The sequence below is a fragment of the Apiospora aurea genome (assembly GCF_038362705.1).
Source record: "Apiospora aurea strain CBS 24483 chromosome Unknown utg000006l_segment0_segment0, whole genome shotgun sequence".
Taxonomy (NCBI): domain Eukaryota; kingdom Fungi; phylum Ascomycota; class Sordariomycetes; order Amphisphaeriales; family Apiosporaceae; genus Apiospora; species Apiospora aurea.
Genome location: NW_027117393.1, coordinates 4,305,085 through 4,328,149, shown reverse-complemented (window position 1 = coordinate 4,328,149; position 23,065 = coordinate 4,305,085). Strand labels below are relative to the sequence as shown.

The 23,065-nt window shown below is 53.0% G+C and overlaps 8 protein-coding genes across 8 annotated transcripts; 6 read left to right on the top strand and 2 right to left on the bottom strand.

Moving 5' to 3' along the window:
- Window positions 1-4,531: 4,531 nt before the first annotated feature.
- Window positions 4,532-5,640, top strand: PG986_009936 (uncharacterized protein; the record flags this gene model as incomplete). The annotated part of the gene is made up of 2 exons (XM_066846158.1): window positions 4,532-4,738; window positions 4,786-5,640. 2 exons carry the CDS (start codon window positions 4,532-4,534, stop codon window positions 5,638-5,640), a joined length of 1,062 nt encoding a protein of 353 aa, XP_066698556.1.
- A 615-nt stretch (window positions 5,641-6,255) lies between these two features.
- On the top strand, window positions 6,256-7,326 carry PG986_009935 (uncharacterized protein; the record flags this gene model as incomplete). The annotated part of the gene is made up of 1 exon (XM_066846157.1): window positions 6,256-7,326. One exon carries the CDS (start codon window positions 6,256-6,258, stop codon window positions 7,324-7,326), a length of 1,071 nt encoding a protein of 356 aa, XP_066698555.1.
- Window positions 7,327-9,341: 2,015 nt separating this feature from the next.
- PG986_009934 (uncharacterized protein) lies at window positions 9,342-11,405 on the top strand (the record flags this gene model as incomplete). Its single annotated transcript, XM_066846156.1, has 4 exons — window positions 9,342-9,368; window positions 9,489-10,570; window positions 10,680-10,875; window positions 10,959-11,405. The coding sequence occupies 4 exons, from the start codon at window positions 9,342-9,344 to the stop codon at window positions 11,403-11,405; spliced, it is 1,752 nt and encodes a 583-aa protein (XP_066698554.1).
- An 878-nt stretch (window positions 11,406-12,283) lies between these two features.
- On the top strand, window positions 12,284-14,251 carry PG986_009933 (heterokaryon incompatibility protein-domain-containing protein; the record flags this gene model as incomplete). Its single annotated transcript, XM_066846155.1, has 1 exon — window positions 12,284-14,251. The coding sequence occupies one exon, from the start codon at window positions 12,284-12,286 to the stop codon at window positions 14,249-14,251; it is 1,968 nt and encodes a 655-aa protein (XP_066698553.1).
- Window positions 14,252-14,622: 371 nt separating this feature from the next.
- On the bottom strand, window positions 14,623-15,660 carry PG986_009932 (uncharacterized protein; the record flags this gene model as incomplete). Its single annotated transcript, XM_066846154.1, has 1 exon — window positions 14,623-15,660. The coding sequence occupies one exon, from the start codon at window positions 15,658-15,660 to the stop codon at window positions 14,623-14,625; it is 1,038 nt and encodes a 345-aa protein (XP_066698552.1).
- A 2,133-nt stretch (window positions 15,661-17,793) lies between these two features.
- Window positions 17,794-19,673, bottom strand: PG986_009931 (uncharacterized protein; the record flags this gene model as incomplete). The annotated part of the gene is made up of 5 exons (XM_066846153.1): window positions 17,794-18,213; window positions 18,234-18,430; window positions 18,535-18,670; window positions 18,696-19,397; window positions 19,545-19,673. 5 exons carry the CDS (start codon window positions 19,671-19,673, stop codon window positions 17,794-17,796), a joined length of 1,584 nt encoding a protein of 527 aa, XP_066698551.1.
- Window positions 19,674-21,070: 1,397 nt separating this feature from the next.
- PG986_009930 (uncharacterized protein) lies at window positions 21,071-21,352 on the top strand (the record flags this gene model as incomplete). The annotated part of the gene is made up of 1 exon (XM_066846152.1): window positions 21,071-21,352. One exon carries the CDS (start codon window positions 21,071-21,073, stop codon window positions 21,350-21,352), a length of 282 nt encoding a protein of 93 aa, XP_066698550.1.
- Window positions 21,353-22,011: 659 nt separating this feature from the next.
- PG986_009929 (uncharacterized protein) lies at window positions 22,012-22,703 on the top strand (the record flags this gene model as incomplete). The annotated part of the gene is made up of 2 exons (XM_066846151.1): window positions 22,012-22,374; window positions 22,437-22,703. The coding sequence occupies 2 exons, from the start codon at window positions 22,012-22,014 to the stop codon at window positions 22,701-22,703; spliced, it is 630 nt and encodes a 209-aa protein (XP_066698549.1).
- Between the last annotated feature and the right edge of the window lie 362 nt (window positions 22,704-23,065).

Here is a 23,065-nt window from a genome sequence, read left to right as displayed (position 1 = left end):
TAATTAAGAGTTCGTTACGTTCCTTTTCGAGTTTAACGTAATAGTGCTGGTAGTTGGCGCTCTTTTACTTAAATTCCTTGATTCGTTTGGCTAACGCCTGTCGGGTAGGGCTATCGTCGCTATCGTCGCTGTTTACTTCTATCGCGGGGTCTCGATAAAAGGTGTTTACGGTAATAATAAGGGCTTTCCCGTGGCGAGGGGTGTTACTGGGTCCAGGTGTAGACATAGTTCTTATAGGTGCTATTGTTTAAAGGTTTAAGTAGTGACTTGCAAGAATAAAAGTAATTAAAATGTAACGAACGCTATCTAGGTTTTAAAGGAAACCTAGTAAGACGTACTAGGGTTTTATATTTAGTAATACGAGAGAGTATTTAAACGTGCGATAAAAGTTTACTTTTATCGATATAATGTGTAATAGCCGTAGGAATAAAAATAATTAAAGTGCGTAAACTTGAGGGTATTCATAATAGGGTTATTAAGGCTGTTTACTTTACTAATAGGTTAAATTAATGCTTAAATTAATTATTAAAGTAGAGAGTGTTTATATAAAATATATAAGGAATGTTTATCGTTATATATTCAACTTTTTTTTACTAATCTCCCTAGATCTCGGGGATTTCGCAGTTTTCGCGAGATCTTATTAAGTTAACTCTCTGGCTCTTATTACGATCCCGAGAATCGTTACGCGTATCTTATTTCCACGTAATTAATATTATCCTATTATAGCTTATTTTTCCCTAGCTGTTTAGTTCGTGCTGTTCAACTCGTACTGTCCAGTTCGTACTATTTAATTTATACTGTTTAATTCGTAGTGTTGATTATCGTCGTAATTAGCTTTATTAACTAGTGGGGTCGTAATGACTAGTGGGGTTTCGCTAACTGGTGGGGCTTCGGATTACGCTGGGTTTTTATACAGAAGTTTCGGGGTATCGTAGGGCCGTGCCGTAGGGTAGGTTCTAGGCCGTATGGCTGGGCCAGGTCGTAACATTAAGGATAACCTTTAACACTTGCATTAAGTCCCGCTAAGTCGATACACCCCCTACGCTTACACCCCTTAACGGTTATCGGCGAAAAATAAAAACACTATAAGTAATAATATAGTAAATTAGTTTATAGAAAAACAACGAAAAATAGTAAAAATATAGAAATAACGTTATTTTATTTTAATTAAATTAAAGGCCTTATTTTCCGTATTAAAACTTAATTCTAGTGTTTCTTATAATAATGCCGGCGGAGTTACACGCGCCGGCGTATACGAGCTATTTATATCCTCTCTTTTTACTTTTTTTATCTTTATTATCGATATATATTTCTAGTTAAGGTTAAGGATAAGCCTTTTTTTTTTTCTCTTTTTTTTTTAAATTAGCCTTTAATTAAGCCTTCTCGTATTAAAGCTAGCCGACTTAGCCGTTTAAAGAGTTTAAGCTTTTTTAAAGCTTTCGAAATAATACTCTCCGTGTTACGCTATCGAATCGCATATTATTATTTTTTAATTTTTCGGCTAAATTTTTAATTTACCGGGAGCTAATTAAAGTGGCTAACGGAAATACTGTATATTCGGCCTTTAAATCCGGTGTTAATTTCTTAGCCGGTTTTACTGTTTACGAGGTTTCGAATTTTTAAAGCCGAGAGTTTAAGGGCTTATTAATATTATAAAGAAAGATGCCAGTTATTTTTTATCCGCCGGCGATAATATATGGCTTAAAAGTAAAGGTTCTAGCCGCCGCGTAGTATTTTAAAAACTCTTTTTTACTTATTCCTATATTATTAAGCCTTAAGTAATATAGTATAACTTCTCGGTGGTATTTTTTTTAAGTATATTAAACACCCTTAAATTTAAGGGTTATAAAAGGTGCGACGTGTAAGCCGGAAAAAGAGGAGCTAGACTTTATTCTCGATATATGTTTATAGAAACTTCTCGGTCGAGTAAGAGGCGTGGTTATTTAGTATAAAGAGGCGCTATTAGTTAATATTATCGGGGGTAGTTTAAGGGAGGAAGGTTTATTTAAGCTATATTAACGCTAGCTCGTTGCTCGTTCAGCTTTTCGGTAACGCCGCGAAGGTTTAGTTTTCTATTTAATCGGTGAGAGTATTATTTTCCTCGGGAAACCATTATAATTAGAGTTATTAGCTTTTAAATATAATTATCGGTTTAATAGACCGGTTATCGGTATTAATTATTTTTATTATAGTTATTTATTCTCGGTTAATAGAGTTTTTAATAATAACTTTTCGCACTTCGACAGGGCCGATTACTATTTAATTATTACCGACACTTAGCTATATATTAATTTCGTTATAGTTTTAAATAAAGGCCGGTGAGATAGACTTTAAAAAGTCGTGCTTAAGCCTCTTAAAGAATTCTTAGATATTTTCCTTAAAAGTGTTATTAATACGCCGAAAATTTATAGTATATAAAAGAATAAAATTTAAGTGAGGGTAACGCTTAAGAAATTTATTAATCCAGCGTTTTTTTTAGTATATAGTGATTTTTATTAGCTTTAAGTATACGTTAAATAAATATTTTAAGGTAGATATACGGTGGTGCGATACTTAGTGAGACTTATGTAAGAACCTAAGACGTAATTCGAAACTCCTTTATCGGAGTTAGTACTTAAAGCGACTTATTTCTGTCTTTTCGAATTAACCGGCCTTTTATCCGAGCTTTTAAAATCGTGCGGCTAACCCGGTGCTTTAAAGCGGCTATACTAATACGCGCGCCGCGAGAGACGTCTTAAATCGCATAATTAAGGTTTAATTCGCTCATTATGGCGTTAAATATAAAAAGAAAAAGAAGACGAAGAGAAAAAAATAATTTAATTAAAAGTGCGACGAAAACTGATTTATATACAGTTGCAGAAAGAAGGTGGTGTTGATCAGGGATAGTGTTTTTGCCTATGTCCGTTGGGGGGTGTGAGCGTAGGGGGGTGCATCGACTTACTCCTAGCTCGTCCGTGTATAAGTATACACGGACGCCCAGGCCAAACCACGAGGAGGTGGTAGCGGATCTTGGCCCACTACGATTAACGGGCTACGGTCACCGAATCACCATTGCCGAGTCACCATCACAGAGCCACGATCGTCAAGCATCGAAGATCACCGAGCGAGGGTGGGACACATCGAACACATGGGACACGTCGAGCACCTGGCCAAAGCATCGAACACCTGAGTCACATTGAACATCTGGGACGATGTGGACGATGTGGACGATATCACTGTGAACTGATGAGTGCAATGGAAGAAGGAAAAAGAAAAAGAAAAGAAAAAAGAAAAGCTAGAACTAGGGAGAAGGCTCCCTTATATAGTCCTAAAGAATTAGAGTTTCAGTGCAAGGCACCCGTGACCGCGAACATAGCCTCCCTTCTCCTGGTGCGAAGCTTTGGGTGTGACTCGGTGGTACCAAGAGGCCCTTGAACCTTACATACCCCTTTTCAAGGCTGCCACACAGCGTCAGCCTGGACACCGGAAACCCCCAAAGAAGTCAATGGCTGCGTAGACCAGCAGAAGGGACGAGGGCTCGCGCATCGACACTGCTGGAACTTGTGATTGCAGGCTTCTCTCCAAATTCTTCGGGATGAGTCCAAGTTTCAGCTCGTTTGGAGGTTGGATGACGCTCAAAATAGCTGTGCGTATCGTCGCCAACCTTTTGCCAGCGTCGTTGGCGAGGCGCGCGGCAGAGGATGTGGTAAGCGAGCAAACTTCGACAGAATAGCGTGCAGGTCCCAATCTAAATCATCTTCTTTGAGATCTATGAGAATGTGAGTATTACAGCATGAGGTTTCGGCCATCTCTTCGAGACTGATATGTGTTGGCTGAAATCAGTTGGGTTAAGGGGTACATGAAAGTCTAGGGTCCGGGTAAGGGGTCGGGTAAGGGTTAGGGTTAGGAGTTGCTCTGTTATATAAAACTACTTCAACGTATTTCTAAGGAATGCCGATCCGAATACCCATTTCCTCTACCAATTCGAGCCATTCATCTATAAATATTATCCTTGTCAGCAATGGTTAGTCAACATTACACTGTCATCACCCCAGGTCAGTGGAAGATATGTTTAACTTCAACATCGGTCGTTGATAATGGGAGGCATGCTGAATAGGCCAATGAAGTAGGATACTACCTTCTCATAAAGATCAATGCTGTGCATGAAGAGTATAGGTTTGGAGAAATAAGCGGTGGTCATCAAGATTTTGATTACCTAATGATGTAGTAGCCAAAAAGGAGATGCAGCAGCTCTCGGGTTTTTCGCCCCTTTTCTTAATCCGGTATCGCGTGGTCATTGCCACCCACAATCATACATGTATAAGACCACGATGGGGGACGCAGGGGAGCGGGGTAAATACCACATCGAAAAGAGGGAAATATATTAAAATATATACCAGTGAAGGTTATCCCACTTGGGCCAGGAGCTTCTATGGGCTGCCGCGGAAGATACCGTAATGACGGTAACCAAGCTACTATAGGGCTAGTCAAGCATATAAAAAGGCCACTTCTCCCCATGTCTTGCTTGGGAGGCCACGGCAAGTCTTCCAGAATGACGAGAGCTATCACTTGGGCTGCCGCAGGCCTCTGCGCCTTTGCGGCCGCAGTATCAGCTGCCCCCGCAACACCGGCAGATGGAGGACCACTGAAGATCATCATTGATACCGATTTCAACACCATCGGCGATGACGGCCAAGTCCTGGCCATGGCGGCCCAGCTGCACAAGAGCAAAGTGGTGGAGATTCTCGGCCTGACTATAGTGACCGGCAACCAGTGGTTGGCGCAGGGGTCTCCGACGGCCTGAAGGCCGTGGAGCGGCTCGGCATCGAGCAGGATGTCGGCATCTACGTCGGCGCCAACGAGCCCTTCCTCCACAGCTACGCGGCGTACCAGCAGGAGAAGAAGCAGTTCGGAAACGGGACCCTGTACGTGGGCGCGTACGGAACACCACCCCCGGCGCCCGGCCAAGAAAGCCTCGTGGCCCCGCCCGACGGCTTCGCCACGCACACGACGCCGCGCAACCAGAGCGCCGCCCAAGTCATCATCGACACGGTACACGCCCACCCGCACGAAGTAACCATCCTCGCCATCGCGCCCCTAACCAACCTCGCGTTCGCCCTGCGCCTGGACCCGAGCATCGCGCCGCTTATACGGGGCATCGTCCACATGGGCGGCCAGCTGTACGCCCCCGGCAACGCCTACAACGGCGCGGGCGAGATCAACTGGTGGCTCGACCCGGAGTCGGCGCGCGTGGTGCTGCGCGCGCCCGTGCCGAACAAGACGCTCTACCCGCTCGACCTGACCAACACGGTGCCCATCGCCAACGCGACCTACGACCGCATCGGGGCGCACGAGCCCGCGACGCCGTTCACGACGCTGTTCCGCGACTCGAAGCGCTGGCCCTACGCCTACGACGCGGTGGCGCTCGCGTGCCTGGTGGACCCGAGCCTGCGCCGCGAGGTGCGCGAGTTGTATGTTGACGTCAGCTGCGAAGCTGAGGCCGAGAGCTACGGGAAGGGGTTGGTGTGGGAGGAGGATCCGTACCCGGGGACTGGGTTGTCGACGGCTGCTTCGGTTGTCTTTTCGGTCGATAATGACCGCTTCTTCGAGCTCTATGATGACTTACTTACGCGGCCAATAATACTCCCGACGCGGAACTAGAGAAGCGTGTACAGACGCGAATAGGGTTCTATAGTTGTCGAGACCTCGGTGTGACACCTCCAAGGCTTGGCCTCCTTCCGCATCTCGTGACCGCGCGGCTATAGTATCGAATCAAATTAAGATGTAGGAACAAAAAGAAAATTAATCATATACTTGTCCGCAGCTACCGTATGCCATTTAATTATAGGCATTGCTTGCGCCTCCTTGGGCACATACGATGGCGGCATGCACCGCCAAATACCAAGCCTTGGCAGCAATTTTGAGTCGTTGGTTGGTTAAGCAATCTGCCTAGGGGATGATGGTTGGCATTTGCTGACATTGTCTAGGGTCCGGTGTTGCTGCCAAGCAGTAACGGTCAGCCGCAATCGCTAATAATAAAGACTCAGCTATTCGAATGGGTGCCGTTTAGGGAAGCAGGAAAAGAAGGCAAACAGAGGAAATCATAATATTTAAGGACGGCCTTTTCCTAGACTTCAGCAATAATCTACCATCCTACATTTCCTTCATAGATATTCTTGTTCCCTGCCTATGCATTAAAGGCTCCGTCCCCCTCCGACTTCTATCTTTGTCTGCTGGAAAGGTTTCTTCAGACCTTCCTCGAACCTCAAACAAAATATGCACTGCATCACTCTGCCGCTTCTCGCAGTTGCCTCTCTGGCAGCTGCCTTACCTGCTCCAGAGCCCAAGCCCGATCAATGGCAGGGGGTCATAGACCCCTGGGGACAGTACGGACGTAAACCCGAGAACGTCAAACGTGCCGAGATCATCTACCAAGACGACAATACCAATTCCACCACTTTCCGCATCCAGGACCACGAGTTCTCCCCAGATGAGCTCCTGAACCTCGCCAAACGCGCCACCATCAAAGAATTCGCCGGCAAGATTCCCGGTTGCGGGTCCGCGGACGACCCCAGCAACAAGGACGTGCCGAAGCCCCAGTGGAAGGTGAACGAGGGCGTCAAGATCCCCAAGAACAAGGGCTGGAAGGACGACGCCTGCACCACGGGCCATGGCGCCGACCACTGCTGGACCGAGTACTACCTCGTCGAGGCGGCGGTCGAGTACTTCTCCTGGCTGCCGACGGGGTCGGCCGTCAACTGCCCGGCCGCGGCCAAGAGCTCGTGCAGCGTGCAGGTGCAGAGCCTGGTGCAGAGCTGCAGCGTGACGGGGACGACGAGCTCGGCGGGGTGGGACTGGAAGATGATCGACGCGGCGGGCACGCTCAGCATCAAGCTCGGCGGCGAGGGCGGCCGCCTCCCGAGCGGCGACATGTCGCTGGGCGGGGGCTACAGCAAGAACTACGCGGAGACGACGCACGACCTGACCAACGTGTGCCGGGCCGACTCGTCGGCGGTGACGTGCTCGTGGACCAACGAGTCGGGCGAGGCCCGGGACCTGTGCCACCAGGTCTGGTACGCCGACCGCGTCCTGCACGTCTGGGGCCAGGCCCAGCGCGTCTGCAACAAGTGTGCCGGCGCCGGCGCCGTCCAGCAGAACACGGGCGACGGCAAGGTCTGCGTCCGCGGCCAGAGGGAGTTCGACTTCCGCCTGCCCATCAACAAGCTCGTGCACTGCGACGGCGCCTGCGGCGCCAACGAGCCCGGCGTCAACCAGCCCGCCAACGGTCCCCGGGGCCCGTACGTCGCCCCGAACAACTGGGATCTCCTGGTCATTGGCCAGAACTAGACGATGGGGTTCGCGGATATACAGACAGGGTTTTGGTTGGGTATGGAAGTCTTATAAGGACTTCGCAGGACTTCGAATTAAGCTTCCTGCTTTCTCATGAAATATAAGGGCTATTTACTCGACGTTCAAACCGTGTGCCAGCAAGGAGGAAGCTCCATAGTTACAAATAGTTATAAAGTAAGTGCTTCAACTGACGCAAAAGTCTTTAAACATGGGTTCTCGGGATGGGCGCCGAGAGGAGTCTTTCCACCTTTTTCGCCTTCAGCTGTTCCTGACGAGCGATCTTGATGTGGCCCAGGGTGACTATTCTTAGCTAATTCAATTCGTCTCATGATGTCGCCGTTTGATATACCTGTCTCTTCTTCAGTAACGTAGACCAGTTCCTTTGCATCTGTCTGTCCGCTCAAGCTGGTTGCTGAAGTCTGTGGCCAGCGATGGCAATTACTTATCCTCTCACCTCGCAAAGCATTAGGACGGGCCCTCTTCGCCCGCGGCAAAGAGCGCCCTGAGCTTCTTGGTCTCATAATTTGATCATCCCCGATCCGCGATCGAATGGGAACTGGATCTTGCCGACATGCCCCTTCATTTTGTTTCTGCGCGCCACCGAGCTGCGCTGATGCTTGTCATCGCCCTTGTCATGAAGCCCGTGGCAGTGCATAGTTTCGCATCCAGGGCAGGGCAACGGGCGCACAAGGACGGGTTGTCCCACCACACTGCGGTGACATGATCGAGATGTGCCGCAGCCAACGATGGAGAACGCCGATCTGTAACGGGGTGCGCCGACCAGGATGACTGCACCATACTAAAAATAGCTTGGTGATGGGTGTTCACGGCTCCAATGTTCTCCTGCAGCCTACTTGTTGGGGGCAGGAATAACATAAGGCCGTATGTGCAGTGGTTTGGCATGGTGCGTGATACGGAGTTGGGGCTACATCAATCCCGAGAAGGAGTCAAACCTTGGAGCAGCTCGTTCATCCAATGATATCGGCATCGTGCCTCGAAGGGGTTCTCATTGGTTAGAGATCTCGACAGCCGAGTCTTGTGTTGACGTGTCGACATGCATGAACGCCTGACTGTCCCCTTCTGTGTTATTGTTCGGCAGAGTTTTCCCGCATCATGCTTCGTCTCTTGGCAATCACCAAAACTCTATCCTTTCTCGAGATGAGGTCTGAAATGCCCCGAAGGCTTCGACCGGTCGTTGTCGTTGGCTGATGACTAAGGCGAGGCGCGCTTCGGAATTGCCGACCAACGCGTGAGCGCCGGTCTCGCGGTCGAGGATTGCCGGACCCCGGCCGGCCCTATCTCTGCCGCTAATAAAGAAATAAAGGGCCACGATGTGGGGTGACGTCGCATTTTGGGATAGTGTCATGGAGTCGTCGGCGGCTTGCTACACTAGTGCCGAAGAAAGTGGACATGAACCCCTTCCAGAAGAACGGAACCTCCCTTGCCAATGACACGCGACGGAGGCGACAAACCTTTCTCGGTTGCTCGAGTGCCGACCTTTTCGCGCTTTGGGCGAGCACCCGCCAGTCGCTCTGCTTTTCGACGGTTTGGTTCCTTCAGCCTGTCTCCGTTCTGGCTTGCGCGGCCGGACCCTCTCTCGGCGAGTGCTCAGTCGAGAAACCGACGTGTCTCTGCGTCACAAGACGGCCTTCACCGCCCATTGCGCGAATGAGCAGCAGCGAGGAGTGCATCGTGATTGGGGGCTCCGTTCCCGCGACAACGTGGTTCACCAGGTGGGATGGAATCCACACATTGGACTCTGCCTTTCATAAATGAGAAGGATGACCTAATACTGTACAGTATCGCCGGGGTTCGATGATCGCAATTTCGAGGCCGCCCGCCCCACGGTCCACGGTCCACGGTCCACTGGCCTGGCTAAAAACTCGGCCGACCTCAGGCTGCTCAGGCTGGGCGAGCCTCATTGTACTTGTATTACAGCTTCCATCTCCCCACCATCCGCCCGCTGTGTCCCCGTGTTTGCGAACACGAAGCGAGTTAGAGAGGAGTTCACGATGCATGTTAACGTCCCTCCCCCAGACGTGAGTAACCCCATCCATCCTTGCTAAAGCGCCGTTGATCCTTTGCTTTCTGTCGAAATCCGGCGCGTCGTCGGCACAAACCAGAACCTGAACCTGAGCCTGAACTGACGAAATACGCAGCCCAACGGTCGCTCGCCCATGGACAGCCCCGCGGCGCCCTTCAGCCCTTTCGGCACCCCGCAAGCGAAAGGAATGGGCCACAACTATGTCGAGCTGGGCGATATGAAGGGCGACGGTAGCGCAGGCCGCGACCGGGAGCCCGAAGAGACGGACGCCCTGCCGCCGCGGCCCGCCAAGTCGGCCGAGGAGAGCGGCTGGTGGATGTTCGAGATCATAGCCTGCTGCGGCAGCACCATCGCCCTGGCCGCCATCTTGGTCACCCTGGGCCTGATGGACCAACGCCCGCTCCACGCGTGGCCGATGAAGATCACCCTCAACTCCTTCATCGCCTTCATGTCGACCATCGCGAAAGCCGCCCTCGTCATCCCCGTGGCCGAGGGCATCAGCCAGCTGAAATGGATCTGGTTCCGGTCCAAGGGCTCGCTCGAGGACATCCAGAAGTTCGACGAGGCCAGCCGCGGCTCCTGGGGCAGCCTCAAGCTGCTCCTCTACAACAAGCAGGTGCACCTGGCCAAGCTGGGCGCCTTCGTCATGATCGCCGCCCTGTGCATGGACCCCTTCGTCCAGCAGGTCGTCACCTACCCGACCCAGATGGTCGCGTCGCCGCACCTCAACGCCACCATCCCCATCGCGCGGGAGTACAGCAACTACGCCCCGGGCGTCATAATGGCGCTGCGGTCGCCCACGCTCGACATGAAGGCCGCCATCAACAACGGCATCTACAACACGAGCCCCCACCCGTCCAAGGACTTCGCCATGAAGCCGCACTGCGCCACGGGCAACTGCACCTGGCCGGGGACCTACCACTCGCTCGCCGTCTGCTCCAAGTGCGCCAACACGACGGCGCTCATAGAAAAGACGGACTGCTTCCGAGACATGTGCGTCTACAAGCTGCCCAACGACCTGTCCTTCAACGGAGCCTACCAGGGCCAGCTGTACATGAACTCGACGGGCGACGCGACGGCCATCAAATTCAACGGCACGCAGCCCACCATCACGACGGTCAGCACCATGCGCGGAATGCACGACTTGTCTTCGCGAGACCTCTACGGCATCATCGCCAACGAGTGCATTCTGTACTAGTATGTTTGCTCACATCCATCCCCGTCCGCTAGGAATTCTTTTTCCCCTGTCTCTCTCTCCTTCTTCCAAGCGGGAAAACCAAACTGACACAAATCCTCCGCAATCTAGCTGCGTGAATGAGTACACGGCCGAGGTGAAGAACAGCGTCTTCAACGAGACGCTCGTCAAGTCCCACACATTGGACCACAATCCCGCAGTGTTGGAGAACGTCACCATCACCATCCCACCGTCGGGCAACCGAACGACGCCGACCAACTTCACGATGACCGGTGTCGCCGCGAGCGCACTGAGCTACCACTTCTCGGTAAGTCATTTGTTTGATGATACGCGCCCTCTTTCTCTCTCTTGCGCCGCAACAACATGCTAACGCCGCTCGAATGCCCGCAGGGATTCTGGACCGGCAACGTGACCGGCAGCACCGGCGAGGAGAGCGGCAGCAGCGACATGGTCCGCGCCCTGTACGACCTCGGCGACGACGGGCGGGGCGGGGGCGTGCCCAAGCCGGGAGGCGAGAACGAGACGATGGCGGCGGTGGCGGCGGCCATGACGAAAGTGATGCGGTCGAACCTGGACGTCGACCCGGCCAAGGACCAGGAGGCCGCGGCCGCGAACAAGGTCGTCGGCGTCACGTGGTACGAGGAGACGTACGTGGCGGTGCGGTGGCCGTGGATGATCCTGCCCATCGGGCTCGAAGTGTTGGCCTTTTCGTTCCTCATCATGACCATGATCCAGTGCAAGCGCAGCGGCGTCGCGATCTGGAAGAGCTCGACGCTGCCCATGTTGCAGGGCAAGGTGTCGGATTTGAAGGATAGTCTGGGGACGAGACGGCGATGAGGCGTCCCGAAGGAAGAATAAAAGAGCCAAGAGAAAAAGAAAAAAAAGGGAAGTCGAAGAACAAAAATCCCCGATCTAAGAAGGCTGCTGGATGGACGGATGGATGGATGGATGGGGCTTCTATTACCGAGGCGGGACAACCTCCACGTACGAAAATGAGTAAATGCTAGCGTTGGTTATCTATAGCTTTATATCCCTGTATTGATAAGAAATAATGAGTAATGTTTCTGTATATTTCCTGTGGTATCATCACCAGTCTTTTTTCACATTCCCCGTTGCTAGGGTGGTGGGAACTTATAGTACTAGTAGAGTTCCGAAGAAGATTATAACTCTTTTCGGGAGGACCGCACGGGTCAGATGCTCCTTGCTTGGTTGAGATAATTCAGGTAGCCGGAAACGGAGAGGGCATGCTGGCGTTGACGAAGGAAAAGGGGGCTGGGTGCTAACTACCGAGTCAGCTGGTGACGGGTGTTAGTGTACACGGCCGTAGCCCTCGCTCCCACTGTCATTTGTCCATCAATATATAGGAAAACGAGGTCTGGATTTGGCTGCCAGGAGTCGAGGGTGAAGAGTGAGGGTTCCCAATTATTGACCAACTGATGCCGGGTTGGACGGCTGGAGGTACACCATAATATCCAGTGGAATCCCAGCACATAGATCTTTTAGAGCTACCTTGATTCAATAGACGTCATTGGTCAACTTTTGGCCCCCGTATTGTACATATGTGTGTAATGCATAATGGCACGTGAGGGACGTACTGTCATCTTTGGCTAAATACATACATCAGCAAATAAGAGATGACCATCTTTATCTCAAGAAATTCCCTCGCTCTCACCGCGCCTCATCATTTCTCTAGGCTTCATCGCATTCCCACCATCATGTCCGCAACAAACTGCATTTATCTGCCGCTCGAGGACGCTAGTCGTCAGATCCGTCTGGTGTCAATTGAACCAGCGGACTCTGCGGCGCCTGATACCATTGTGTGCCGGACGGAGACTTTCCAATTCGAAGGAGATGACCTCCCACCTTACAAGGCTTTGTCCTACCAATGGGGTTTTGTTCCAGGCACCAGTCCTATTGTCTTGAATGGTCGATTCTTGGCAATCACGAATAATCTGTTCTGGGCACTGGAGCAGTTTCGTGGGGATACCGCGATCCAGCGTCTATGGATTGATGCGCTCTGCATCGATCAGAATAATCTTGACGAGAAGGGACGCCAGATCCCGTTGATGGGGAGAATATTCGCCCATGCAGATGAAGTTCTCGTGTGGCTGATGGGTGGAGTGGACCACATTGATCGTGAGAATTTGGTCGACTACTTTGAGAATTGGATCGGGGCCGCCATCTCTGCGCAGGGGAATCCTTCAGCTGATTCTCCCAACAACGACCAACAACCCCTCTCCCCGTGCAGGGCGGGCTCGTTATTTCGGGCTGTTACGCTGAGACCCGACGTGTTCCGGGCAGCAATAAGCGCACCGTTTGATATCCAAAGATGGAGGGAGCTGCACTGGCTCTTGCACTGTCCATACTGGAAGCGTATTTGGATAATCCAGGAGATAATGCTAGCTAAGAAAGCGCGTTGCTACTGGGGGGATGCCTCCTTCGATTTGTCGACTTTTCTGGCCATACCAGCGGTCTTGAAGCTGCTAGCAGGGCCGGAATTCCCCCTCTCTGTGCAACCGAGAGAGGAGCGCAAGATCGCCGAGGGCGCATTCTTTCGCCATTCGCGGATCCCGCCAGCCATTGCAAAGCTTTCGTCTCTATACGGGACGAAAGTGACCTCGGGACTCTCAATGTCACTGGCCGATGTTGTGGACTTAGCGGGCGGCTCTGAAGCGACCGATGCACGAGATCGAGTCTATGGCCTGTTAGGTCTTGTGGACCCGCAAGATACAATTGAGCCAGACTACAATCTGACGGCGGCAGAAACATATACCCGCTTCGCCACGGTCGAGATTGGGCGCACAAACAGCCTCGATGTGTGCTTCTTGAGTTGTGGGCTGGTTGACCGCAAAACGCCGGACCTACCTACCTGGGTACCTGACCTAGCCAATACCAAACGCGCCGAGCAATTTTCGCTCATAAAGAATCTTCGAGGACTATGCTCTGCGGCAGGCCGAGAACCTCTCATGATGTCTACGTCCACCTCTGGTCATAGTCTCAGTATCCAAGGCTGGCGCGCCACCGCCCGAATCTATCTGGTTGAAACTAAACTAACCAAGGAAGCCCTTTTCGAACCACTGCAGAGATTTTACACTGGTGTTATGAAGTTCCTGTCGAATGTCTCACGGATAAACCAGCTCCCAAGTGGGTTATCAGTCGTCGAGCTACTTTTCCGCACCGTGGTTCTCGACACCAGCCGATACGCACCGCCGCACAATCTGACCCGCGACGAACTGCATGCGGCCCAACTGATTAACCAGTTTGACGTGTTCGGTGCTATACTAAACACTCGCCACGATGAGACAAGTGCCGAAGACAAAAGGGCCTGCGATTTCCCACTTCCCAGCCTAGACGAGTTCTGGGAGGCCTCCAGCGGTTTGTTCGAGAGGAAAAAAGAAGTCAAGTGGAGGGGCTCGTATTTAAGCAATGAGGGAAAGATGCTGTCACGCGGGTATGTGATGAAATCGAACGATCTCTTCTGGACCGAGGACGGGTACATGGGGTTGGCAACCCATGGGGTGCAGCCGGGCGACATTGTGTGCGTTTTGACGGGGGCATGCATACCCGTCGTTCTCCGGCCGAAGGACGGGAGGTTTATGCTGGTAGGCGAGTGCTACTGCTTTGGTCTCATGCATTCGGAGGGCACGAAGGGGAGCGATCCGGAGGTTTTCGAGATCGTCTGACGAAGAGCGGCAAGCTCTTGTTCGTTCGCGCGAAGACGGACTGGGCAGTAACCCACAGACCCCCTATTCCACTGGAAAGTGGTATAACACACAAAACGGATTCAACGCCCATGCTATGCCTGCTTTGCGCATGTTCCGAGCTGCAGATGGATCATGGCAACAAATACAAGCGAGCGTAATAGGACCAACGCAGTCTTTTCTCTTGATAAACTCCACCTCTTATATACACCAGCATTGAGAGTACACAAATCATAACAGACAAATCTTCAGTAAACAACGCCTTACTGCTGGTTCGATACTGGAATCCTGGAGCAAGGACAACTAATTTCTAATTCAAACTCTCAAGAACAATTGGTTTATCGCTCTAGCTTCTATTCCCCCAATACCTTCTTGATAGCGTCGGTCAGGACCACGGCCATCTGCTGGTGCGTCTTGGCCGAGGGGTGGTAATCGCACCCAATGTTGTTGTTGGACGTATCCTGCGCGACAAAGTTGACAAAGTGCGCCTCGAAGCCGAGCTTGGCCATGGCGTCCTGCAGGGCTTTGTTCTGCTTCGTCTTGGCCTTCTCCGCCGAGTCGTCCCCGATCGAGGGCGAGCTGGTGATGAACATGGCGGCCCGCGGGTACTTGGCGTGGACGGCCGTCGCGAACCGGACCATGGCGGCCGAGTAGGCGGCGGCGTCGAGCTGCGGCCGCACGCCGTCCTGGTAGGAGAAGTCGTTGGTGCCGAGGTTGATGACGACGATGTCGACGGGGGTCTGGAAGTCGTAGCTGTCGTCGGCGTCGTTGGCGCCGTACCGCGTCCAGAGCTCGGGCATCAGGGGCGAGGTGTCGGGCGTGGGCGAGACGTAGTTGCGGGTCAGGCCCTTGCCGGACCAGGCCACGAGGGAGTAGTCGGCCGAGAGGTTCCGGGCGGTCAGGGCGCCGTACGTCTTGGTGGCGCCCTCCTTGTCGGCGGTGTTGGTGCAGGGAAAAACGCCCTCGAGCCCGTAGCCGACGGTGATGGAGTCGCCGATCAGCTCGATGCGCCGCGCGGGGGCGGCCGGGAGGGGCGACAGGGTGCTGTCCGCGGTCGGCTCGCCCAGGAAGAGGCTGCCGAAGTTGGCCTCGGACTTCTTCCGGATCTCGACGGTGTGCTCGCCCTGGCTCAGCTTGGGGGTGTCGATGCTGGACCCGGACACGCGGTTGATGGCGACCGGCTCGCCGCTGTCGACGACCATCTCAATGGCGTTGTCGCCCCGCTGCGAGGTGATGGGGATGCTGGCTGACGTCCCCGTGAAGGAGACGGCGATGCCCGACGCCGGCCATGTCAACTCCCGCGTGGCGGGGTTGACGCGGCCGAGGAACCGGTAGCTTTCTGCGCACGCCGAAGCGCTCATCGCGAGTACGAGGGACCTGAGGGATAGCATGTTGTCAGGCGTGAGTTCAATAGCCAAAGTGGGGTGTGGCTACAGGCTCACCAAATACAGACACCACCTGCAGCTTGTTCACTTTATATACCTCTTGCCATGAGGCGGAGGAATTGCCAGCGTGTGTCATGCCGCTGCATGACGGATGTCGAGATGCGTGTGGGTATGTAATGTTACTTTACCCATTCAGTAGTGCTCGGCAGATCTACTCCGCGCCCCCCCAGGCCCGTACGATGCGGACCCTATAGCCGGGTTAGCCTGACCAACGCAGTTTCCACCAATCGGATGCGTCAAATGTTAACGCCGAAGTCACATGTAGACAGCCGTTGCAGAAATTCATCAAAGGACTGGACTGCAAAGCGTAATCGATCCCATGTTCCGCGCCCCTTTTTCCACTTCCCACGTTGCACAACGGTGAGCGACTGCATGCCGGGCGTGCACAAGTGCAAGGCCTCCACGGCTGCCTCGGTGGCGCAGCATGTTCATTTTCGTACCATTGCCTGCGAGGCGCACCCCAAGGGTTTCAGTTCCAATTCCATTTTCCGCACTTCTCGTCATGGCCTCGCGCTCTCCATCTGTACGCTGCTGTGCGCGTCCTTGACATTGCCGTTGACTTTGTTATTTCATTTTCACTAGACGGTCCAACTCAGACCGTACCCAAAAGTGTATCTGCACACTGTCAGTTTCCCCATTGGTGATCAAAAGAGTTTATGAATAGCTGTGGTAGCAGGGGCTTAGGTGTGCTGTGACAAAACAGAAACAAGGGTGTCGGGGAGCATCGGTATTGCAGGTAGTTGATCCAACGTCTCCTCGAAACCTCTTGACCATATCCCTCCCTCCCTATCGCGTATGAGACGGACGGTGCTGATTCCAATGAAACATCGAATAGCACCAGAGGAATATCGTAACCGACTTTGTAGTTTCCGAAGGACTGACGGGCACACCCAGCTCGAAGGAAACACTCGAGAATGGCGATGCTGGGACTCGAGATTCCACCGGCCGCGCTGAGCCTACTAGAAGTGAGGCGTTTTGTCACATTTTGCAACCTCTCCCTCCGGGGATCCGGCACACGATGGGGGTGTCGACCGACTATGCCGGAGGAGCTGTGTTTCCTTGGCTGCCAAATTCCGGCAGCAATGTGGAACCGCAGTATGCATCCTTCAGATCAGTTCATCGGAGGTTGTTAGTCTGCGCCAGTACAGCAAGCGGCTGAGAGTAGTCCTCCACACACATTGGCTGAACCTCCTCAGCCCACCAAAGCTGACGTCATGATAAAGTGAGCCCTATTGGATCGGCGCAGTCTCCGACAGTGCATCTCAGCCTGGCGCTGTTCCATCGGATATAGAATGGCAGGCTTAAGGGGCTGCGGGCTGAGCAGCTGAGCCTGAGTCAACAAAGTGTTACCCGAGACTGAAGATGATACTCTAGAATCCTTAGAATCCGAATACGTACTTTCGTATTCGTTATTCGGGTAAAGGTGGAGAAATTGCATGGACATACAAAACTATCGGGGGGTAGCCCTCTGAGCTGGAAACAACGCCAACAAGGTCAATGGGCACACCATCTTGGTACTGGGGTCGGCAAAGGCTGGAAAGTCTTCACGAACGGCTCAGATCATATGCAAGCGCACGCCAAAGGTAAGTTTACGTCCAAGTGGAACAGCTGAATTCACTTGTCAGCCTACCAAAGTATTCCCTTAGTCGCTAACTACCATCTGGAATTCAATAGGAAAAGTACTTAGAATGTGTTCAGAAAGGTCAAATTAATATTCCGAGCCGCGTAAGCTTTCAATATACGAAACTTTAATAAACACGGACGGCAGTCGCAAATTATCACTTTAAATATTAACTATGATGATAACCATAGAGGATAACAATACCTCCTTTTCTGTAATAACCAACGCGAAATAGAAATTCTCTCTTAGGCAAGAGTCCGGCCGCGGTGAATCGAATCCGAGCTTCTACCTGATGAACGCGACCGTCCCAACCGTGTTGGGGAGAGACGGCAGTGACCAATCGAAGACATACCATCACCTCCCCCTAGCCCTCTCCTCGTCAGTACTCCCCCTGACATTCAACCTCCTCTGTGAACTCGTCTCGTCCTCCTCCATGGCATCTCCCTTCTATTCGTCCTTCATCGCGCATCCGCAAACGACTTCTTCCGCCAACTGTCCAGTTCCCCCCGTTCCTCCTCATCCATCAGCTCCTCCTCCCCCTCCTCCCGGACCCGCCTCCGCCTCCGCGCCCCCGCAAACGTCCGCTTCCAGCTCCCGACCTCGTCCGCGGGCTTCTTCATCTTGACCCAGACCTCCCTGCGCATGTAGACGAACCAATACAAATCCCAGAACCCCGCCGTCGCGAGGCTCAGCGCCCACGAGAACCACAGCATCACGAGCGCGGGCGCACCCAGCCCGGCGTCGACCGAGAGCGCGCGCCCGACGTCCTTGGCCAGGTCGCGCAGCACGGCCATGATGAGGGTGCTGGCGACGGCCCCTACCAGGAGCGAGCCGGGCGTCAGGGAGGCGAAGAGGATGTTGGCGAGCACCAGTTCGCGCTGTCGGGCCGGAAGAAGACGATGGGCGCGAGCGCGAAGTTGAGGATCGAGGTCACCAGGCTGATGTACAGCGACGCCAGGTTCACCGTCGACACGAAGTCCAGGGCCACGGTCGCGCTGCCCAGGTCGACGGCGCCGGGCTCGAGGAAGGGGAAGGTGATGTTGGTCGTGCCGATGACGAAGAAGGTGGTCCTCTTTTCGGGGGCTTCGTTGCTCGCTGTCGGAGTTGACGGTCATTGGTTGGTACCCCTATTTCTTCTCTCTTTTCCCTAGTTTTGAACAAAAACGGCAAGATATGGTCAAAGGTAAGTGCAGACTTACGTTTTGTCAAGTCCTTGATGCTCCCACAATCCGTGTACTGGACCGAGTTCGGATCATTCCTATCCCTCAAGTTGCCCGAACAGATATTCGAGTAAAAGATGTCGTACCGGTCCTTGATCCCCGCCACCTCGCGGCCCTGCTGGACCCCCTCCATGATGAACCCCCTGAATCTGGTCGTTGACCTCCCTGGTCAGCCCGCCGATGAGGCCGCTGATGAACTTGTTGATGCCCGGCGCCAGCTTCTTCACGCTGTCGACGAAGCGGTTCTCGAGCCTTTGCACGAGGCCGTTCCAGAACTGGTCGACGCCCGTCCGCACGCGCCCGAAGAACTGGCGGACGCCCGTGCGCGCGTCTTCGGCGGTCTCGCGGGCGGTCGCGGACCCCTTCAGGTTCGGGAGGAGGCTGCCGATACCGCCGATGAGGCCACCGCCACAGTCGCTGTCGGTACCGCCACTCCCTGAACCACCACCACCACTCGAACCTGAGTCGGAGCCTGAACCGGGCCCGGAACCTGATCCATTGAAGAGGTCTGGTATGAAGTTGTCTGGTTTGAGGGCATCTGGTATAAGATTGCCGAGATCACCTAGGAGACCGCCGGTGGAAGTGGAACTGGGGGCCGCAGTTTGAGTGCCAGTAGGAGTGTCAGTAGTAGTAATGCCAGTAGTAGGAGTGGCAGTAGAGGTGACAGCAGAGGTGGTAATAGAAATGCCAGCAGGCGTACCAGTAGCAGTGCCAGTAGAAGTCCCGATGCCCTCTCCTCCGCCGTTGCCAGTGTCGGTTCCGTTGTTCTGTCCTACTGCTTGCGTCGCATTGTTGGTGTTTTTGACTACGATGATTCTTTCGAATACGTGGGATGTGTCTATCTACAGGCGCGGGATATGGTCAGTTACGGTGACCTTTATCGTTTTACGGATATATGGGGTTTTCATTCAATACACGACTTGCAGAATGGGTGGGTACACTATGCCTTTGTTTTCCCCTTCATTCATGGAGGGTAGGGATTGACTTACAGAAAGAAGGAAATACCCGGCGGGTTGCGTTGTGACGTCCGCCCCGGAGGTGAGTAGGATGAGGTGGAGCGCAAAGGCGAGCGCGGAGGTGACGAAGGGGATGAAGATGATGAAGCGGAATCTGGGCATTTTCTTGGAGTCACTGTCCCTTTTCCCCGAAGCCCTGCGTATACTCGCTTCAACTTGGGACTTGGTCAGCATGAGGTGTCTCTTATTCGTATCGCCACTCCACGCGCAATGGTGTGAGAGAGATTCAAAGGCGACTGCAATCCAAACGAGCGGACGCCGAGAGATTAATATTGAGGCGCGTGAAGGCCGGCCGGAGTCATTACAAAACAGTTTTACTGCTTGTTGCCCGACGTCATTGGCGATGAGGAGGGATGACCGATGGAGCGGTGCCTCGTCCAAAACCCGGCATGAAATGCTTCGACTAGAAAGCGGACCACTGCCGGAGCTTGGCGTTGAGTTCGAAACCCCTGCACCCACGAGTCAATCAAGTGCTCACTTTGTCGTCCGAAACAAAAGCCATCTGGTCTGTATGCCTTGCGCAATTGGTGCGCATCAAGCCCTCCCGACCCCCCAACCATCTAACAACGTCATGGGTTGGAGGGACGGGCAGGCCCTGCTCGGAACCCCCGGATCAAGAGTAAAGCCAAAAGTGACAGCTAACCCCTGATTTTCCGGGGCGCCGGGTCCGAGCCTGTCACCGGCGGCGGTCTGCTGATGCGATTGGCTCGTCAGATTCCTTCCCCATATTGGCATTTATTGGCAGCGGGCATGGCGCCGGGCAAGCAGGAATCCGTTTCATAGGGTGCTGTAGTATTCGACCCTGACTCGTGCTCTTTGGCAGACCCGGTTGATAATAGCAATGGGAGGATCGATGATATTATTATGCTTGATATATAACACACAGTTAAATTGGATTTCTGTATCGGCACAGGAACATGCTCGACGTTTGCGTTGCTGAACGCCACTGGGTTGGAGTGAAGAGAGGCTGTAAAGCAAGGACAAGAGTCCGGAGAAAGCCGCTCAGACTGCAAAATGAAGCTAATAAACTGCACGAATTTCACACAGCAAGCGGAAACCTCATTCATGCCTGTCCCACTAGGTCATACTAGAAAAGGGGTGGAGTTGAAGAGTCCCTAGATCGTGTATTCCGGCTCAAAGGCCTTTGAGCGATGACCCCTTTGCAAAGATCAATCGCCTTTGTAACTCATGAACCACAAGGACGCTCTTTGCTTACCCATGGCAGACCCCAACTGAGATGACGCCTTCTTCTATACCTGAACAACGCCATTGTCGTTTCGTCAAAGGAGGGACAATGCATTATTTGTTCCATGCGGTTGTGAAATTTGCTTCAATGGGGCGTGTATATAACCCCGTTGATGCGGGAGAGACCCTAGGAATCAAACAACCAAATTGTGTCACGTCAACAACTACTACCCAGCAAGTAACACTTTTTTTTTCATCCAGTAATCGACAACAAGGTGTCCCTCAAGCACCTCAACAAGACCCCCGCCGCCACCATGTCCAGCCCCAACATCAAGGCCATCTTCGCCAACGCCTCCGAGGAGGAGCTCAGGAAGGAGTGGCGCATCAGCCTGCTGCTGACGCTGTCGTGCCGCATCGCCGTCTTCCGGCAGGCACACCCCAAGACCAGCAGGTCCCCCGTCTGGCGCACGGCGACGGAGTCCTTCGAGCAGGAGCTGGACGAACTTGATCACACTCGCGATACCGCGAAGGCTCGCGAGGTCATGAGTAAAGTACTCAAGGCGGCACAGGAGACGGCGTTGAGCATGGCAGAGTAGATGGCTTGCTTGTGCAAACGCTTGGAAGATGTATATAACAGTGTAAGCCTAGTAGCCGAGGAACCGGCTCGGTGAGTGTATATATAGGTAAGACATAGTAGACTGATTCTATTCTTTCTCTAAGTATATGTCTGAATTGATGGGTCGTTAGATACTTCATACTCAAAACCGTTATGACGACATCCGACTGGTTACTGCAATACCAAGCAAAGACGGGTTCACTCATAATCTAATCAGAGAAAATGCAAGATCGATCACATATTTTTCTTCTTCTACGGCGCCGATGATGTCAAGGCCCGGCCTTCCCCTTTTGGTACACCCGAGAAAATGGAGGTGATTGACGATCCATCTCCACAAAAAGCGTCATTGACCGTGGCAATCCGCCAATTGGCCCCCGAGTAACGAGAATCCATTACAGCCTCATTTGCTCATTGCTACGCTGCCGCAGACTCGGATCACGATCGCTTCCATTTATAACTGCAGTGCTGTCCCAGTAGAGAAGTTTATCTGGCCATACTCATTGACCATTCACTCCACCCAGTGACCACACACAACCAGCATTTACATATTTGATCCTCTGATTGAATACTGTGGTATTATTGCCTCTCTGGTCCATAATTCATCCCCATTCTCATCCTTTCACACGTATATAAGCGACCATGTCTCGCTCCATGTTGACAAGAAGCCTCCGGTTGGCATCTTCCACACTCAACCAGACAACGACAACAGCATTCGCCAACAAGCCCCTCAACAGTAATAACTTCCACACATCCATCACCATGGCCAGCAACAACAAGCTCAACTCGGATACCATCTCCGACATCACCGCCCGCGAGAAGGCCATCACGGGCCAGGACGACCCCGTCAAGGGCGGCCCGACCGCCCAGGCCCAGAAGCACGCCAAGGAGACCGTGAACCCCGGCGCCGTCTCCGACATCACCCAAGGCGAGCGAAAGCTCACCGGGGCCGAGGGTCCCCTCCAGGGCGGTCCCGCCGCCATGGCCCAGAGCATGGCTACTCAAGTACGTTCTCCCTCCCGCCCCAACCTGAATATCACATTCTCCGTACTAATGTCCCCTTCCAGCAAGCGCAAGCAGGCGCCCACGCCTCGGGCAAGTTGGACTCGGAGACCATCTCGCACATCACCGCGGCCGAGAAGGAGCTGACGGGCCACGACCGGCCCGTCAAGGGCGGCCCCACGGCCCAGGCCCAGAAGCACGCCAAGGAGCCCATCACCAGCGAGGCCCTCCACGACATCACCGCGGGGGAGAAGAAGGTGACGGGCGGCGACCGCGTGCCCGGCGGCCCTACGGCGACGGCTCAAAGCGAGCTTGCCAAGTCTCGGCAGTAGAAGAAGTAATTAAAAAGTAATTAAGAAGTAATTAAGTAATGATAAAAAGCGAAATTCAATTTCCAAGGTCCAACACATCTTCATCTTGTCCTTGCGCGACATTATCTGGGCAGTCGATGATGTGATATTTAGCATTCAAGTATGGCCTCTCGATTACAGTAGATTCGAGTCAATGTCATCCGAAGCCCGTACAGCCTTTGGTTTACATGTGGCAGGTTTGCTTCGTCGTAACGACAAGGTCCCTATACTACCCGAGTAAGAACGTGTGGTTGCGATACCGGATAGACCCAGGTCAATATAGTCCACTATCCAGCCTTGGCGCGCCCCGCAGCGTCTGTTGCGTTTCCGGGGAAGTTGGGAAC